Source organism: Mesoplodon bidens (genome assembly GCF_964165515.1).
Source record: "Mesoplodon bidens genome assembly, chromosome: 3".
NCBI lineage: Eukaryota > Metazoa > Chordata > Mammalia > Artiodactyla > Ziphiidae > Mesoplodon > Mesoplodon bidens.
Window position 1 is genome coordinate 94373792 of NC_138178.1, and position 19403 is coordinate 94393194.

A 19403-nucleotide genomic window follows, 5' to 3' on the forward strand; every position below is an offset into this window, starting at 1 on the left:
GGGGTTTTGAGAGGTAAAGTACCATTATCATCACATCATATCAAGGGTACATATCATCAACATGACTTATCACTGTTGATGTTGACCTTGATCCCCTGACTGGGGTTTGTCAGGTTTCTCCACTGTGAAGTTACTCTTCCCCTCCTTTCCAGACTATACTCTTTGGAAGGAAGTTACTATGCACAGACGAGACTTAAGGAGTGGAGATTTATGCTCACTTGAGGGTGAAGTACAAATCATTTGGAATTCTTCTGTGTGGGAGATTTATGAGTTTGTTTATAAATTTAATTTTTTATTTTAATCATATATATGATTAAATATATGTATGTATATATATATATATATATATATAGAGAGAGAGAGAGAGAGAGAGAGAGAGCGCTGTAAGACTTATTAAGGAAACAGAGCAGTCCTTTGCCTCATACCCAGTTAAACTCCTCATCACGTCTGTTCTTTTTTTTTTTATTTTGCGGTATGTGGGCCTCTCACTGTTGTGGCCTCTCCTGTTGTGGAGCACAGGCTCCGGATACGCAGGCTCAGCAGCCATGGCTCACTGGCCCAGCCGCTCTGCGGTATGTGGGATTCTCCCAGACCGGGGCACGAACCCGTGTCCCCTGCATCGGCAGGCAGACTCTCAACCACTGCGCCACCAGAGAAGCCCATCACGTCTGTTCTTATCTCTCCGTGCTGATCTAAGAATATTCCCAAAATGCACCCCACCCCTCCAGACACCTGAGTATTTGGTTTTAGGTGTTTGCTCCCTCCGGACTGGCTTCTTCCCTGGTACCCCTCCCCTTGCCAGGATCAGGGCCCCTCCTGGGTGCTCCCTCAGCCCTCTGTGCTGATCACCCCACATTATGATCGCCCTGCATTACAACTGCCTATTATAACTCCTCTCTCTCTCTCTCTCTCTCTCCCTCCCTCTCTTCTCCCCCCATCTCTCTCTCCTCTTCCTCCATCCCCTCCTTCCCCTCCACCCTCTTCTTCCTCCCCCTCCCACTCTCTTCCCTTCCCTCCCCCTCCCTGGGCCAACTGTGTACAGTATAAGCTCGCTGAAGGCAGTGACAGGTGACTTGCAGACCCCCTCCTGCCACAGGGCTGGCACATTGTTGGCTTCTGCTAAAATATGCTGAAGGAAAGAAGGTCCTTGGCTCACTCAGAATACCTCTTTACAACCCTTTGTAAGAGGTAAATTTCTTCTTCTTCCTGTTTGATTCCCTTCCAGATGTTTCCAGATCTACCAAAAATAGTCCCAGTTCTCAAAAAGCCTTCTCCCCTCCCTGTTACTGTCATTCCTTCTCTCACTGAGTGGCAAAGCCCTGCCCAAGGTGTGTATAGACTCAGCCTGCCCTCTTTCTTCCCACCACCTTCCAGGGTTGTGAAGACCCCAGAGAAGCCACCGGGTGAGAGGGGATAGGATACTTTTTTCACCTCTCTAGGTGGGAAATGAAGGCATTCTCAGGTCAGTGGTCCTCACACTGGGGTTCACAGGTCCCAAGGAGAGCACACCAAATAGTTTTAAGGGAATAAGTGTCCAGAGTTTCCCTGGGCCAAAAGTGACCGGCAGGAGATGGGCCCTGGGAGCAAAGTCTTATCCCCTTCCACCTCCCCTGCTCCTAGCTCTTCAGAACAAAAGTGCACCACTCACCCACCAGGATGGTGAAGTGGAAACCACCCCCACCCCATGGTACATTGCTTCAGGGCATAAAAATCTGCCAGGAGCCCAGCAAAGAGTCCACTGGAATTATTGTTGGTGTTCCCACAAAGAGAATAAAGACCAGGTGACAAGAAAACATCAAACGGTTTCTAATTCGCTAATTCGAATACGATTTGAGAACCTAATCAAGCTTTAGTTAACTGAAAAAAAAATTGCTAACAAGGACTTCCCTGGTGGTACAGTGGTTAAGAATCCACCTGTCAATGCAGGGGACACAGGTTCGAACCCTGGTCCGGGAAGATCCCACATGCCGCGGAGCAACTAAGCCCGTGTGCTACAACTGAGCCTGCGCTCTAGAGCCCGCGAGCCACAACTACTGAGCCTGTGCTCTGGAGCCCGCGAGCCACAACTACTGAAGCCCACGAGCCACAACTACTGAAGCCAGCGCACCTAGAGCCGGTGCTCCGTAACAAGAGAAGCCACTGCAACAAGAAGCCCACGCACCGCAATGAAGAGTAGCGCCCGCTAGCCACAACTAGAGAAAGCCCCGCACGCAGCAATGAAGACCCAACACAGCCAAAATAAATAAAACATCATTAAAAATAATTGCTAATATTTTTGGCATATAATTTGGAAGGGAGTCAAATAATCAAGTAACATTGCTATACCAAACCTCCTTCCATTCCTGTCTAAAGATGTATGTGAACAAGGTTTCTCTGCACTTACATTAAACAAAACAAAACAAAAAAGTAAGAGAACTGATGCTGAACTTTGTCGCATTCAAGCATTCTATCCATGAATGCATAAACTGAAAACAAAACCAAAAGAGCCTGATGCATCTCATCAAAAAATGTATTTCTGGGCCTCCCTGGTGGCGCAGTGGTTGAGAGTCCGCCTGCCGATGCAGGGGATACGGGTTCGTGCCCCGGTTTGGGAGGATCCCATATGCCGCGGAGCGGCTGGGCCCGTGAGCCATGGCCGCTGAGCCTGTGCGTCCGGAGCCTGTGCTCCGCAACGGGAGAGGCCACAACGGTGAGAGGCCCGCGTACCGCAAAAAAAAAAAAAAAAAAAAAAAAATGTATTTCTGGTATAATTTTACTTTTTATGTGTAACTATATCAAAATGTGTAATATATTTATGTTTTGATGAGTTGAATAATTATAATGATAATTTAATTCAAAAGAAAACAATGTTAAGACTTAGAGCCTCAAAGTCACCAGATATATAACATTATAATGTTAAAAAATGTATATACTAATTACACCCAATTAGGATAAGGTACCAATAAAACTTTCAATCATAACATACGTTACAGTAAGATTGGGAGCACTGAAAGAGAAAATAAATAACATAAACTTTCCAACTGTTAAAGTAGAGCTTGTTCACATTATTTTAAATGGATGTGTTAGAATATCAAACTCCTTTGGTGTTTTAGATTCCAATGTGTATATGTAAAAGAATGAGGTCATAGTTTTATTTAAGCGTTACTATTCACAGTATGCTACAAGTGGCGTTCTCTGCAGCTATGTGGTCTTAAGATGAAAAGTTTTAGTTGTCAGTACCTACAGTTTTATACACTTCTAGGGAGTCTGGGAGTCTTGGTGGGGTGCATGCTTTGGACCAGCACCACCTCTCCAGGAGCCCCTCCCAGGCTGGCCATTGCCCTCCCCACCAGCACCCTCCAGGGCTGTTTCTCCAGACCCCCTTCTTCTCGATATGGAAGCTAACTCAGCCAGATGCTGCTGAACAAGTCACCTGGCCCCTGTGAACTCCTCTCATTTCCTCAACTGTAAACGGTGAGGGTAGAACTAGACCATCTCTAACAGTCTGTAGTTCTCTGAAAGCCAAACCCTTCTCACAGTCCATTTAGAGACACTTGGGGACAGCGCCCAGGGAATAATGGTTTTCAGGGCACTGCCTCCAAGCCAGTTTCTATGCTCCTTATCTATCCCTTAGTCTAGGATACATTTCAAAAGATGCCTCAGCCAGGAAGCCTTCTCTGATTATGTGAAACCCAATAAAATCTAACAACCAGCCCTCATCCTGCCTCCAACCTTTTAGATCATAAGACCTGACACACTGTAAGTACTTGGGAAGTGCCTGCTGAGTTAATGCATGACTTGACACGTTAATGTGCATTTACATCATGCCGTCACACTGCATATGTCTGAATAACACTTGCCTCTGTACTCATCCACGTGGCCTCTTGCAGAAACTGTTTTCAAACTTTTAAAAGTAATGAGATTTTTACATTAAGAACAAGAGTAACAACACAACAACAACAGTAAAATCCAAACTGTTCAAAAAGACCACCAATATGTAGTGTTGTGAGGCTGTGAAGCAACTGGAACCCATTGCTGGTGGGAATATAAAATGGTGTGACCACTCACAACCACTTAACGTGCACTGACTTTATGACCCAGCAGTTCCATACCTGGGTATTTACCTGAGAGAAAGAAAACATATGTCCACGCAAAGATTTGGACACAAATGTCTATATATAGCAGCTTTATTCATAATAGCCCCAAACTGGAAATAACTCAAATGTCTATCAATAAGAGGGACTTCCCTGGTGGTGCAGTGGTTAAGAATCTGCCTGCCAATGCAGGGGACATGGGTTCGATCCCTGATCCGGGAAGATCCCACATGCCGCAGAGCAACTAAGCCCGTGCGCCACAACTACTGAAGCCCTCGTGCCTAGAACCCATGTCCTGCAACAAGAGAAGCCACTGCAATGAGAAGCCCGCACACAGCAACGAAGACCCAATACAGCCTAAAATAAATAACTTTATTTTAAAAATGTCTATCAATAAGAGAATAAACAAATAGTGGTACATCCATACAATGGAATACTATTCAGCAATAAAAAAAGAACAAACTAGCCTTACATACAAAAGCATGAATGAAACTCAAAAACGGGCTGAGTGTAAGAAGACAAGAGAGTACACAGAGCATGTTTCTGTTTATTTGAAATTCTGAAACAGGCAAAAACTAAACCTTAGCGACAGAAAGCTGATCAGTGTTTGCCTAGGACCCGCATGGGGGTGGAGGATTGACTAGAAAGGAGCAAGAAGGAACTTTTTAGGGGAGATGGAAATGTTTTGTATATTGATTGTGGTGGTGTTGATTATGTAGGTGGGTACATTGGTCAAAACTCATTAAATTATACACTTAAAATGGGTGCATTTTAGATGTAAATTATATCTCAATAGAGTTGATTGTGATATCAAATTTTAAAAAGATCTCTGCCCACGGGACTTCCCTGGTGGTCCAGTGGGTAAGACTCTGCGCTTCCAGTGCAGGGGTCCTGGGATCAATCCCTGGTTGGGGAGCTAGATCCCACATGCATGCTGCACCTAAGAGAGTCTGCATGCGGCAACTAAGAGGAATTCCACGTGCCACAACTAAGAGTCCACATACCACAACTAAAGATCCCGCATGCCACAACTAAGACCTGGTGCAACCAAGATAGACAGATAAATAAATAAATAAATATTTTTTAAAAAATTAAAATTAAAAAAATCAGAAGATCTCTGCCCAAATGTCAGAATGGATATTAGAGTTTATAAGACAAAAGATAATAAAACAATAGATAACATGCTTTGTAGCCCATAATTATTATTTTTTTAAATATATTTTTAAAAATTGAAGTATAGTTGGTTTACAATATTGGGTTAGTTTCAGGTGTACAGCAAAGTGATTCAGTTATATATATATGTTTTCTTCAGATTATTTTCCATTATAGGTTATTATAAGATATTGAATATATTTCCCTGTGCTATACAGTAAATCCTTGTTGCTTATCTATTTTATGTGTAGTAGTTTGTATCTGCTAATCCCATACTCATAATTTATCCCTCCCCCCCTTTCTTTTTGGTAACTGTAAGTTTGTTTTCTGTGTCCATAAGTCTGTTTCTGTTTTGTATATAGATTCATTTGTACTATTTTTTAGATTCCACATATAAGTGATTCCATAATAATATTTGTCTTTGTCTGACTTACTTCACCAAGTATAATATTCTCTAGGTCCATCCATTTGCTGCTGCAAATGGCAATATTTCATTCTTTTTTATGGCTGAGTAATATTCCATTTTGTGTGCGTGTATGTGTGTGCGTGTGTGTGTATACATATATCTTGTCTTCCTAAACCATGTCCGTTGATGGTGTAGCCCATGACTCTTTTCTTTTTTTCAAGATTTATTTATTTATTTAGGCTGCGCTGGGTCTTAGTTGTGGCACACTTGATCTTCGTCTCGGCATGTGAACTCTTAGTTGTGGCATGCAGGCAGGATCTAGTTCCCCGACCAGGGATCAAACCTGGGCCCCCTGCATTGGGAGCACAGAGTCTTACCTGCTGGACCACCAGGAAAGTCCCCATAGCCCACCATTCTTAAGGGGAGGACTGAAAAGGGGGTCATGGTGGAGCGACAGACAGCGTTCTGCGATCCTGGCTCTGTCTTAGCCATGAGGCCTTGGGCAAGTCACTTAACTTTAATGGAGACTCAGTTCCCTCACCTATAAAGATAATAACACTACCAGTGTATTAGAATGATGACTCTTTGTGTTCCCTATCTGGGTCACAGAAGAAAAAATTCCGAATCTACCTTATCTGACAAATTTGTATTGTTCAGTCTCAGGTGGAGCCATGACTTCATCTGAAAAAACTTGCCCTGTCCCAGAGGAAGATAATTATAACACTAGTGCACCCTTGCAGAGCATTCTCTCTGTACCGGCACTATTCTGAGCATTCTCCATAATTCATTTAATCCTCACAACATTCTATGAAGCAGGTACTATTTTAATCAATCCCATTTTACAGATGAGGAAACGGGGGCCCAGAAAAGACAACAGTTATTAAGGGACACAACCCAGATACCAACCCAGGTGCTTTGGCCCAGAGCCCACACTCTTAAGCATCAAGCTATCTTGTCTCTTGTTAACAAAAGCATAATTTGCAATAAAGTCAGGGAAAGGAAGTTGATTGAGAAATACTAGCTTATACAAACTTAAATGTGAACAAAACCCAGTACCTTTCTGTCAGCACTTTTACAAAAAATAGTGAAAGGTGATTTCATGTTGGTTTGGAAAATCCTGCTCTGTTTCTAGTTTCAATTGCTGTGGTCCTTCTGAAGAGCAGGCTGGGCCTACTAACAGGAGGAAAAAGAGATCTAGTTAGGGAGACCAGCCCTCCTGGGTTTAACACTGAAAGTTCTGCGTCCCAGGATACCCCCTAGTCCTGGTCACCCTAGGCTAGCTGTTCCCCAGTGAAATAACCCCGAAGGAAAAGAAAAGCTGTGATGTGACCTGGATTGGGCTCCTGCCTCCCTCTCCAGCTCATTTCTCACCACTCTCTTCCTCGGCCAGGCTGAGCTAGTTTTAGTTCCAAAATGGACCAGACTCTTTCCCTTCTGGGCCTGATTCCTGCTGTTTCTTCAGGCTGTTTCCAAGCCCTCTTTGCTTGGTTCACACTCACTCCAAACCCAACCAGACTGATGAAATTTAGCAGGTACACACCAATGTGGCCACACCAGTTGTTAAAATATCCACTTCCAGGACTTCCCTGGTGGTCCAGTGGTTAAGAATCTGCCTTCCAATGCAGGGGACACAGGTTCGATCCCTGGTCAGGGAACGAAGATCCCACATGCATGCCACAGCTAAGTTCACGTGCTCTAGAGCCCATGTGCCGCAACGATGTGGCCAAAAAAAAAAAAAAAATCCACTTCCCTGAGTGTGCCCCTCCCCATCACTCTTCCCCAGGAGCCAGCCACTAAAGGGTTAATATCAGGCACACTAAAGATCTTCTAAAAAGCTGCTCCAGCACAAGGACTAGCATCTCTCTGCAGCCATACCAGTTGTTAAACAATGTAAATATCATCCCTGATTAAAACTATGTAAAATGCGAATTTATATAAGCAATGCCAAGAAGAGAATTTGGATGTCATTATTAATTGAATGCTTGTTTATTGGGTCCTCTTTTTGTAAAGTTGCTAATGTTCATAATGATCCTCCTCCTCATCAAAGGAAAACACATATTCTAGGGTTAACCCCAGGAAGTTGAGTGGACCTCGGTGGTCTCAGGCCCCAACTTCTATTCAACAGGAGGCTTTGGGCCAGTGGAGCCAGTCTTTGAGGAGAAGTAACTGAGGATTTGGCTGAACCCAGGGCTTGGCCATCTGGACAAGTGCTTGTGACATCAGGGAAGGTGGGGCTGCCTGCTTATCAGTCTCTTTATCATTTGGCAAATCATGCCTCACCATTCATTTATTCATTCCACAAAGAGTTAATAAGCTCCTCCTAAGTGGGATGCCACTGGACTGGGGCAGTAAGAGCCAGAAGTTGTATGAGACCCTCCCTGTTCCCAGCTGCTTGAAGTATATGATATGCACACAGGAAACACATAATGTTCTCAAAGTGAGAAAAACAGACAATGAGTTTAGAGAAGGGAGGTTAATGTAGGCTAGAGCAAGGTGGGGAAAGAGATGAGGCCTGTTTTGTTCATCCACGTGCACTCAGCACTTTCCATAGTGCCTGCCCCACAGTGGGTTCGAAAAGAACCTCATGGAATGAAGGAATGAATGAGAACAAACTATTCATAATTCTGCCATTCAGAGGTAGTCATTGACATGTTGGTACATTTCCTCTTTTTTTCTAAATATACGACAAATATATTTTTTAATTTCAGTAACTTTTAAAATTTATTTATTTTTGGCTGTGTTGGGTCTTCATTGCTGTGCGTGGGCTTTCTCTAGTTGCGGTGAGCAGGGACTACTCTTCATTGCGGTGTGCGGGCTTCCCATTGCGGTGGCTTCTCTTGTTGCAGAGCATGGGCTCTAGGTGCACAGGCTTCGGTAGTTGTGGCTCACGGGCTCTAGAGCGCAGGCTCAGTAGTTGTGGCGCACGGGCTTAGTTGCTCCGCGGCATGTGGAATCTTCCCGGACCAGGGATTGAACTCGTGACCCCTGCACTGGCAGGTGGATTCTTAACCACTGCGCCATCAGGAAAGCCCAGTAACTTTTTTTGGTGTAAAATAACATGTTCATTGTAGAAAAAGGAGAGAAAATGATGATAAAGCAACATAATATTAATTGCTAACATGTGTTTAGTGTTCATTATATATCAGGTTTCCTACCCAGTGGCAATGACTCTCCACATTTTGGTCTGTGTCCTTCATATAGGACTCTCTTTTATTCTAACTGTACACTTTTAAAAAAAATAACTGGGCTCAAACTGTTTATATAATTCTGTATCATTTAACATTATTATTTTTTTTTTTTTTTTCTTTTTTTTTGCGGTATGCGGGCCTCTCACTCTTGTGGCCTCTCCCGTTGCGGAGCACAGGCTCCGGATGCGCAGGCCCAGCGGCCATGGCTCACGGGCCCAGCCGCTCCGCGGCACATGGGATCCTCCCAGACCGGGGCACGAACCCGTATCCCCTGCATCGGCAGGCGGACTCTCAACCACTGCGCCACCAGGGAGGCCCATTTAACATTATTTTTAACATTTTCCTACATCATTGGAAGTTCTCTTAAGGATTATTTCAGTGGCTATTTATCCCATCCTGGGGGTGTACTGTAATTAGAGGCTGTGGGATGCCAGCAGGGACTTGTACAGTCTATCTAATGACAAATAGGGATTCACTATAGGTTTTTTAGTGGGAGGGTGACAGAATAAACTTGTCTTAGGAAGACTGAGCGCACTAGAAATGGGCAAAACAAAGCCAGGGAGGCAGGTAGGAGGTGATTCTTTGGGCAAGAGATGCCAAAAGGAAGAGGGGCATCAAGTACTTCACGAAAAGGACTGAGGACAGAGGAGGATGGAGAGGAGGGAGTCCAAGTGCATTGGGAGGTTTGGAGACTATTCGTCTCCAACTCCTTCCAATTCACTAGCTTGAGAGAATTGTGCTGCGTGGTCAGAAATAAGGAAGTTAGAAGGGGAACTCTGTTAATGAAAGGAGAGGGGAGTTCTTTTACATGAACGTTTTTAGCTGGCAACTCCTGAAGGCAGTTAAAAAAAAAAAAAAAAAAGAAAAAGAAAAAAAATACTGGCCAGGGCTTGAGTGCAAAGTCTGGGCAGGAAAGAGTTGTCTGAGGGGGGCAGTAGCAGTTGGGATCAGGTAGATGGAGACGGGGTGGAGAGAAAGACAGGGAGAAGCAAAGGCTAAGTAAGGCTGGATGCGGGGGAGTGGGCAGGGCAGGGCCGAAGCCCCAGAGGCAGCCTGATCCTAGAGACAGATGGCATGGAGGGGCTGGAGGGCTGACTAGCAGTATCCTGTTCCCCTGGCACCAGGAGGCTGACTCAGCCCAGGCTGCTGACTTTGCCTCCAACTCTCTCCCAGGATACAAGTACACCAAGTAGAGAAAAACCCAATTAATTAACTGGAAAGCTTGGTGAGTGTGCCGTCTAATTATTGTGTTGTCATCAGTATGTTGGTAAATAAGTAGTGTTCTTCCCAGGTTTATTGAAGTATGGTGGACAAAGAAATTAAGTGTTAGATATAAAATTCTTTTTCTTGCATCCTCGTTTTATTTCAAAGCTTTCTGACCTGCCCATTGAGTCTCTGGGCTCCTTCTGAGTAGCAGGCCTGATTTGGAGGCTTTGGAGTGGAGTATGCAGAAGAAATAGAAAAAGACTACATGAGGTACATTTCACTCACAAAGAGCCTGTGCATTGAACTTTTTGAGTAAACTCTTTCTTTTTTGTTAATCCCTTTTTCAGCAATAGGAAAATCACTGTGGTGGGGTACGGGTAGATTTCTTTTGGTTTATTCTTATTGAGTTGAGGTTTGCTGTAGGTATTCCAATGTATGCAGTAATTTTAAATAAGATATGGGCTTCACAGAAATGCCTAAGAATTTGACCGTACCTGAGTGTGAACCTGTGGATTGGTGGTTCTGGGACTGTCTGCCACTTACTAGCTTCTTTGATCTTGAGGCTAGTCCCCTAACTTCTCTGGGCCCCTGTATACTCCCCCCAACACCCCTCACACACCCCAGCAATTGCACTTGGGTATCATGTGAGGTAGGGCAAACTAAAGCACTTTTACAAGTCTAAAGCTCCATACACCTTGTGTTGGACACTTTGGAAACAAAATGTTATGACTGCCGTGATTCAATGTCAGGGCCACATTTTAGTTTTGTTTTTGTTTTGTTTTGTTTTTCCGCTAATTAAAACTATTTTATTAATCTTACACTCTCCCTAAGCTAGCTAATTTTTTTTAACTCAGGGCTTAGGTTTTTGGGTTTTTTTTGATACAGTTGACATACAATATCACGTCAGTTTCAGGTGTACTACATAGTGATTTGACATTTGCATATGTTATGAAATGATCACCATAAGTCTAGTAACCATCTGTTGCCACACAGTTATTCCAATATTATTGACCATATTCCTTATGCTGTATATTATATCCTCATGGCTTATTTATTTTATAACTGGAGGTTTGTACCTCTTAATCCCCTCAGTATTTCACTCCCTGCCACCCTCCTCCCTTCTGGCATCCACCTGTTTGTTCTCAGTAATTATGACTCTCTTTTTATTTTTTTGTTGTTATTTTTTAAAATATTTATTTATGTATTTATTTATTTGGCTGCACTGGGTCTTAGCTGCGGCATGTGGGATCTAGTTCCTTGACCAGGGATCGAACCCGGGCCCCCTGCATTGGGAGGGTGGAGTCTTAGCCACTGGACTACCAGAGAAGTCCCTATTTCATTTCGTTTTGTTTTGTTTTTTAGATTCTACATATAAGTGAGGTCATATGGCATTTGTCTTTCTCTGTCTGACTTATTTCACTTAGCATAATACCCTGTAGATCCATCCATGTTGTGACAAATGGCAAGGTTTCATTTTTTTATGGCTGAGTAATATTCCTTTGTACGTATATACCATATCTTTATCCATTCATCTATCAATGGACACTTAGGTGGTTTCCATATCTTGGCTACTGTAAATAATGCTGCATTGAACATGGGAGTGCATATATCTTTTTGAATTATTGTTTTTGTTTTCTTCAGGTAAATACCCAGAAGTGAAATTGCTGGATCATATGGTAGTTCTATTTTTAATTTTGGGGGGAACCTCCATACTGTTTTCCATAGTGGCTGCATCAATTTACAGTCCAACTGATAATTCACAAGTGTTCCCTTTTCTCCACATTCTCACCAACGTTTGTTATTTGTCGTCTTTTTGATGATAGCCATTCTGACAATTGTGCTTTTAATTTGTATCTCCCTTATGATGAGTGATGTTGAGCATCTTTCCTTGTGCCTGTTAGCCGTCCATGTGTCTTCTTCAGAAAAATGTCTATTCAGGTCCTCTGCCCATTTTTTAATCGGGTTGTTTTGTTTTGGTTTTTTTCTTCGTTGAATTGTATGAGTTCTTCGTATATTTTGGATATTAACCGCTTATTGAATATATTGTTTGCAAATATATTCTCCCATTCAATAGCCTGTCTTTTTGTTTTGTTGATAGTTTCTTTCGATGTGCAAAAGCTTTTTAGTTCCATGTAGTCCCATTTGTTTATTTTTGCTCTTCTCTTTCCAGGAGACAGATCCAAAAAAAATATTACTAAGACCTATGTCAAAGAGCATACTGCCCATGTTTTCTTCTAGGAGTTTTATGGTTTTAGGTCTTATATTTAAGTCTTAATCCATTGTGCGTTTATTTTGTATATGGTGTGAGAAAGTAGTCCAGTTTGATTCTTTTGCATGTAGCTGTCCAGTGTTCCCAACAGCATTTTTGAAAAGCTTGTCTTTTCCCCATTGTATATTCTTGCCTCCTTTGTTGTAGATTGATTGTATAAGCAAGGGTTTATTTCTGGGCTCTATATACTCTGTTCCATTGATCTATGTGTCTCTTTTTGTTCCAGTACTATACTTTTCTTTATTCATTTTTTTTTAATTTTTAAAATTTATTTATCATTTATTTTGGGCTGTGTTGGGTCTTTGTTGCTGCGTGCGGGCTTTCTCTAGTTGCGGCGAGTGGGGCTACTCTTTGTTGCGGTGCGCGTGCTTCTCATTGCAGTGGCTTCTCTTGTTGTGGACCACAGGCTCCAGGCACGCGGGCCTCAGTAGTTGTGGCACAGGGGCTCAGTAGTTGTGGCTCACAGGCTCCAGAGCGCAGGCTCAGTAGTTGTGGCGCACAGGCTTAGTTGCTCTGCAGCATGTGGGATCTTCCTGGACCAGGGCTTGAACCCGTGTCTCCTGCATTGGCAGGTGGATTCTTAACCACTGCCCCACCAGTGAAGCTCAGTTTTTTTGTTTCTTTGTTTTTTTTTGCATTACGTGGGCTTCTCACTGCTGTGGCCTCTCCCGTTGCGGAGCACAGGCTCTGGACGCGCAGGCCCAGCAGCCATGGCTCACGGGCCTAGCCGCTCTGCGGCACGTGGGATCTTCCCGGACCGGGGCACGAACCCGTGTCCCCTGCATTGGCAGGCGGACTCTCAACCACTGCGCCACCAGGGAAGCCCCTGTTTTTTAATACACTTTATTTTGGAACAGTTTAGATTTACAGAAAAATGGAGAAGATAGCACAGGGTTTCCCTGTATCTCACACCCAGGTTCCCCCATTATAAATATCTTACATTGTATGGTATACATTTGTCACAATTAATGAACCAGCATTGGTATATTATTATTAACTAAAGTTCATATTTTATTCAGATTTCCTTGGTTTTTACCTAATGTCCTCTTTTTCTTCCAGGATCCCACCCAGGATACCACATTACTTTTTTTTTTTTTTTTTTTTTTTTTTTTTGGTGGTACGCGGGCCTCTCACTGTTGTGGCCTCTCCCGTTGCGGAGCACAGGCTCCGGATGCGCAAGGCTCAGCGGCCATGGCTCACGGACCCAACCACTCCGCGGCATGTGGGATCTTCCCAGACTGGGACACGAACCCGTGTCCCCTGCATCGGCAGGCAGGCTCTCAACCACTGCGCCACCAGGGAAGCCCCACATTACTTTTAATTGTCATGTATCCTTAGGCTCCTTTTGGCTGTGACAGTTTTTCAGACTTTCCTTGTTTTTGATGATCTTGACAGTTTTGAGGAGTACTGGGCCAGCATTTTGTAGAATGTCTCTCAGTTGGAACTTTTCCGATGTTTTTCTCATCGTTAGGCTGGAGTTCTTCAGAGGTAAAATGTCATTCTCATCACATCACATCAAGGGTGCATACTATCAACTTGACTTATCAATTTTGATCTTAATCTTGATCACCTGCTTGAGGGAGCGTTTGTCAAGATTCTCCACTGTAAAGTTATTTTTTCCCCCACCCTTTTCAGGCTGTCCTCTTTGCAAGGAAATCACTATGCACAGCCCACAGGAGTGCTGGTTTACTCTCCTCCTTGAGGGTGGAGTATCTACATACATTATTTGGAATTCTTCACAGGAGATTTAGCTATTATCCCCCATTTATTTATGTATTCAATCATTTATATCAGAATAGACTTGCAGCTATTTATTTTATACTTTGGGTTATAATCCAATACTGGTTTATTTTGTCACTCCAATTGTCCCAGATCTGGCCTTTGGAAGCTCTTTCAGTTGTCCCCTGTGTCCTCTAACTTATCTCCACCTTCCTGTTGTTTTGTTTGTTTGTTTAGCACTTCCTTACTTTCTGTGCTACAAAATGTTCCGGGCTCATCTTGTATATTTCCTACTCCAATCCTAAAATCAATCATTTCTCCAAGGAGAAAGTCAAGGCGACGTTTCAGTCTTAGCAAATGTGTATCTGACTGGAAGTTGGGACAGACAATCCATCAGGTGGGCAGGAATAAGACTCAAGCCACCCTCGGGAGGGGACTCTCCCAGCAGCAGCAGCCAGAATTACAAGCCCTTAGCTGAGAAATAGATGACTCACCAGCTCCCCAGGTTGTCTCCTCCCTCCCCCTCTTGCTGACAAGACTGTCCCTAAACCAGCTCCTACAGAACGACCTAGGTTAGAAAGTGTCCCCACCCAAGGGGCCAGTGAAGAATGGCCTGTTGCAGGCCAAGTTAGGGCTTTAACCATAGCCAGCTGATACCTCCCCCCCATTTGTGTATTTGTGTATTATTTATACCCCTTCTACCTGCAGAAAGAATTAAACAGGATTACCCTCAAAGTTCAGCTACAATAAAACTATTAAAGCTTGGGTAAAAGGACAAAAGTGCTGTGAAGAAGAGCATTTGTGTGTGTTTGTGTGTGTGTGTTGTGTTGGGTGTGTATGTGTGTGTGTGTTAATTTTGTCCCAGACACCTGGGCTGAGGCAACTTCCCCAGGTTCCCTGAATAACAGATTGCTAGCACCAGAAGGACTTTAAGAAATAAATATGCTTCACCTGGCATTTTATAGCTGAGATGGAGCAAGTGACTTCTCGGGAATCACACAGCTAATGAGCTGAAGAACTAGGAATACTGGGACACGGCTCTTGATGTCTAGGTCTTTTCAAATCCCCGTTCTTGCCTCCCTTTCCAGGAGAGCAAAAATAATAGCTTTTAGACCTCCTGGGTGATACAATGGCAAGACAACACTTTAAGGCTTCTTTCACTTGCTAGATGAATAAACTTATGTGGATGTGTCTGAGAAGTCATTGGGGGCTATAATTAGGGGTTATTAGCATCCCCAGACACTTGGACATAGGGAATGTAGGATGTAGACATTGGGATGCAGAAGTGGATACTGGGGATCCTACCATCTCCCCACAGTCAAGCTTTAAATGGTTAAATCAGCAGTGTTCTAGTTGTCCTCAACTTTTGACCAACATTGGGGGAAAAAAAGAAAAATAAATAAAAACCAGGGGTCCTGAGACTTTTTTCAAGATATTTAGAGATTCTGACTTAGGGATTTTTATACTACCAACTGTTTGAGAAATTGGATTATCTCTTTTCTTTAATATTCACTGCCCTATCCGCCTCCCAACACTCTCCCTTCAACAACTCATGAATGAGGTGTTTTCAATGATCTTTGTGTAGGCTGAGATCTTTGTACAGGCTTGGAATTCAGAGAAAGGATTCTGGGCCTGGTGTCACTTGGTGTGGCTGCAATAAAGAGATGAAATTAGCATCAGGCTATTTTTCACTTGCTCTCTTGGTGACCTTCTTAGGGCTACCTGGGATATCAGGTCTCTGTCTGTAAACTCCTTCTAAGGCAAGGACATGGGTGGCCCAGAACAGCGTCAGGAAATAGGTAATTACTATGTGCTTTTGATGATGATGATGAAGATAATATTAGGACTTTGGGGATTTAGAAAATATTCAATTGGAAGACTGTCCTTGAAGATCCTCCCCAGCTAGCTTCTCCAGCACCCTGAGTTCCTTTAGAGGAGCAGAGTGAAGGTGTTTAAAGCCTGCCTTCAGGCTGAGTCTAGAGGAAGCTCTTCGGTGGAAGGGGGTCGTTACATTCCTGCCTGCTGAGTTCACGCCTGAGTTTATCTTCTGCCTCTTCATGATCTCCGTATTTAAAAAAAATAATTCATTAATTAATAAAATTATCCAGACTTTTTTATACTCGTACAAACATATGTCTAGTTTTTTGTTTTAATTTGAACAAAGGTTTAATTTGAACATGCTGCATTATGTGTTCTGCAATTTGCTTCTTCCTCCTAACAATAAATGCTGGATATCTTTCTCTGCCAAGATAGATCTGCCTCATTTGGGCGAGTCTTTGTCTTCGTACCTGTGTGATTTTCCGAGCTGCCTCTCTTCCTTGGGGTGTGAGAGATTGCCTGACCTTTTGCGGTGCGCTACAGAGGGAGGTCCTGGAGGAGGCCTGGAGGGTGGGCGGGGCCCGATGTGCACGGGATATGCAGATGAGGTAGGCGGGGCCCCCATATACCCGCGGGTAGCTGCCTGCAGTTGAGCCGGGTCTCGGCAGATTCAGTCAGAGGCAGCGTGCGGACCCTGCTTTACCGAGCACAGCGGAGCCTGGTCCCCGGCTGTCCCCGGAGCGGGCCATGCCCCCGCGGGAGCTAAGCGAGGCCGAGTCGTCCCCGCTCCGGGCCCCGACCCCTCCGTCGCGGCGGGGCAGCGCGTCCCCAGAGCTGGGCATCAAGTGCGTGCTGGTGGGAGACGGCGCCGTGGGCAAGAGCAGCCTCATCGTCAGCTACACCTGCAATGGGTACCCCGCGCGCTACCGGCCCACAGCGCTGGACACCTTCTCCGGTAATTTCAACGGCCCCGGCGGCCGCGTGGCCGGGGGTGGGGTTGTGCACCGGGGGCTGGGGCTGGCGCCGGCGCCGAGGCGCGAGTGCAGGGACACCGCCGGGGAGGCTGACGGGAGCAGGCCCCGAGGTGGCGCTGGTGAGGCCTGGTGGGATCCAGGACGCTCTAACTCAGACTTCCCCTGCCCCTCCTCTGCAGTGCAAGTCCTGGTTGACGGAGCCCCGGTGCGCATTGAGCTCTGGGACACAGCGGGACAGGTGAGAGGAGTCGGGAGCGGCCTCTGCTGGTCTGGGGTGAGGTGGGCTGGAGGCTGGGAGGACCCCAGATCCATCAGGAATGGAGAAGGCCTTGGGCCCTTAGTTACGAGTCTCAGTCTCCAACCTCAGGTGACAAGCGGATTCCCGCGTCCAGGGGCAGGGAATAAGCCTACTAATGGCCTGGCCTTTCCATCCCAGGAAGACTTTGATCGCCTTCGCTCCCTCTGCTACCCGGACACGGATGTCTTCCTGGCCTGCTTCAGTGTGGTGCAGCCCAGCTCCTTCCAAAACATCACAGAGAAATGGCTGCCAGAGATCCGCACTCACAACCCCCAGGCGCCCGTGCTGCTGGTGGGCACGCAGGCCGACCTGAGGGACGATGTCAATGTACTAATTCAGCTGGACCAGGGAGGCCGGAAAGGCCCCGTGCCTCAACCCCAGGCTCAGGGCCTGGCCGAGAAGATCCGGGCCTGCTGCTACCTGGAGTGCTCTGCCTTGACGCAGAAGAACTTGAAGGAGGTGTTTGACTTGGCCATTCTCAGTGCCATTGAGCACAAAGCCCGGCTGGAGAAGAAACTGAACGCCAAAGGTGTGCGCACCCTCTCCCGCTGCCGCTGGAAGAAGTTCTTCTGCTTTGTTTGAAGAGCTGTGGCGGCAAAATGATCAGTAGGCCAATGGCCACAGACTTCTAGAACCTGGGGCACGGGGCCTTTGAGGGACCTGCTGGCAGGACCAGGTCACCCCCATGGGACTCAGTTCCCATGTGAACACTGTGGCAACACAGCCTCCAACTGCCCACTCTTATGTGCCAGGGTGAGCCTAGGGCCTGGAGGAGGGAAGGCTCTGACTTGGATTTCTTTGGATTTCTCAAGTACAGAGAAATCCCAGTACTTTGATTTTCATGGCATGATCCTAACAGTGTCAGCTGCCCCCAAGCAGTTTGGGATCCAATACCCAGTTTCTTATCATGGGCCCTCAGGTCAATCTGGCTGAATTAGGACCACTCCTGGTGGTCCCCACCCGCTCCTTGGCACAGGGGTGAGGAAGAGCCTGGGAACAGCTGAGCATCTTGGAGGGCTGGAAGGCATCCGGCCCTGAACTGGAGAGAAGTTTAGGATGGATTGGGTAAGTCAGAGGTCAGTGAGAGATTGAGAGGGATCTGAAAGTTAAGGCTTGGAGCCTTGGGACTGGAGGCAGGCTGGGGAGGAGGAGGCAGATGAGAGGGCTAGGCTTGGAAGGAAGAAGAGAAAGAAGAAGAGCAGAGAAGTGGGGCAGCTGAGGAGCAAGGCTGCCACCTGGGCTGTCCTCAACCCCCAGGGCCAGGGAGGGTAGGGCTGGTCCCTGGGAAGAGCTGGGTCTCAGTGCTCCCTAGGCACTGCCCAAACTGGCTAGGCCAGGAGTGGGGCAGGAAGTGAGAGACAAGGCCCAGCAAGAGGAGGGGGAGGAGCTGCAAATTGGAGCCTGAAGGAAGAAGGGGCTTTCTCCAAGGTCACAACCTAGAAGATAAGGCAGTGCGGAGTCTGCAAATAAAGCCTTAAGTTTCTGAAGCTGCTGTCTCTGTGTCATTTCCTGCAGGAGTCAGCACATTGGTCCCTCAAGGCCCAACAGTTTGGATAGAGGCAGGTTGGGTACCAAAGGAATGAGGCTAGATTGAAAGGTGTGGGCTGGACTAGATGGGACAGTGTGATGAGAACTGGACTGGGGGGGCGGGTTGGGGGCTCCCCGCTTGGGGCTTAGCTGGTTCCCAGGAAAGCTAGCGTGGGAAGCAGCCTGGAAACGGGTTTCCCCAGGTGTCAGCGCCAGAGCTGCTTTCCCATGACCTCACCAGGCGGGTGGTGCCCCTCCTCTCTACTCCTCCCTTCTAGAGCACTGCGCTCAGCGCTGGACTCTGGGGCAATCCTGAGCCTTCTAACCTTCCTGCTCTGATCCTTCCAACAGTCCACAGGGCCCAGGGTCTCAGGTTGGGGTGGCCCTCTGGTTCAGACCCTGAGCATGAAGGGACCCCCACGTACAGCTTAAACCTCAACCACTGGCCAAACTTCTCGGACTTGGGTTGGTTGGACCCAGTCTTCAGCCTTAGCACTCAAAGCCCACATAAGGACCCAGTGAAGGTCAGGATGCCAGTTGTCAACAACTTAAATAGAAGATTGGTCCCAGAAATCCTTTGAGAGTGAGCATTCATTGATTGAGGACTTGGAGAGAAGCAGGGATCCAGAGAACATTCCCTGGAATTGCAGCTGGAAGGAACTTTAATGGGCACATTCTGGGGGGGGGGGGGCACCACTTTATTTTACCCATAAGAGAGGCTCAGAGAAAAACGGTAATATCGCAAGTGAGATATCATTACTAAGTGGCTACAA

The 19403-nt window shown here is 45.9% G+C and overlaps 1 protein-coding gene across 2 annotated transcripts; it reads left to right on the top strand.

Moving 5' to 3' along the window:
- The first annotated feature begins 13610 nt into the window (after positions 1-13610).
- On the top strand, positions 13611-18666 carry RHOV (ras homolog family member V). Of its 2 annotated transcripts, XM_081227109.1 has the most exons (4): positions 13611-13782; positions 16267-16786; positions 16985-17043; positions 17242-18666. In XM_081227109.1, the coding sequence occupies exons 2-4, from the start codon at positions 16579-16581 to the stop codon at positions 17683-17685; spliced, it is 711 nt and encodes a 236-aa protein (XP_081083235.1). In that variant the 5' UTR covers positions 13611-13782; positions 16267-16578; the 3' UTR covers positions 17686-18666. The 2 variants fall into 2 exon arrangements, with proteins under 2 accessions (XP_081083235.1, XP_081083234.1); XM_081227108.1 differs by lacking the exon at positions 13611-13782 and having other exon boundaries at positions 16142-16786.
- Positions 18667-19403: the final 737 nt, after the last annotated feature.

Coding starts and splice junctions, on each gene's coding strand:
- RHOV (XM_081227109.1), top strand. CDS start 16,579: ATGCCCCCGCGGGAGCTAAGCGAGGCCGAGTCGTCCCCGCTCCGGGCC. Junction 16,787..16,984: donor AGCGCTGGACACCTTCTCCG/GTAATTTCAACG, acceptor CCTCCTCTGCAG/TGCAAGTCCTGGTTGACGGA. Junction 17,044..17,241: donor TCTGGGACACAGCGGGACAG/GTGAGAGGAGTC, acceptor TTTCCATCCCAG/GAAGACTTTGATCGCCTTCG.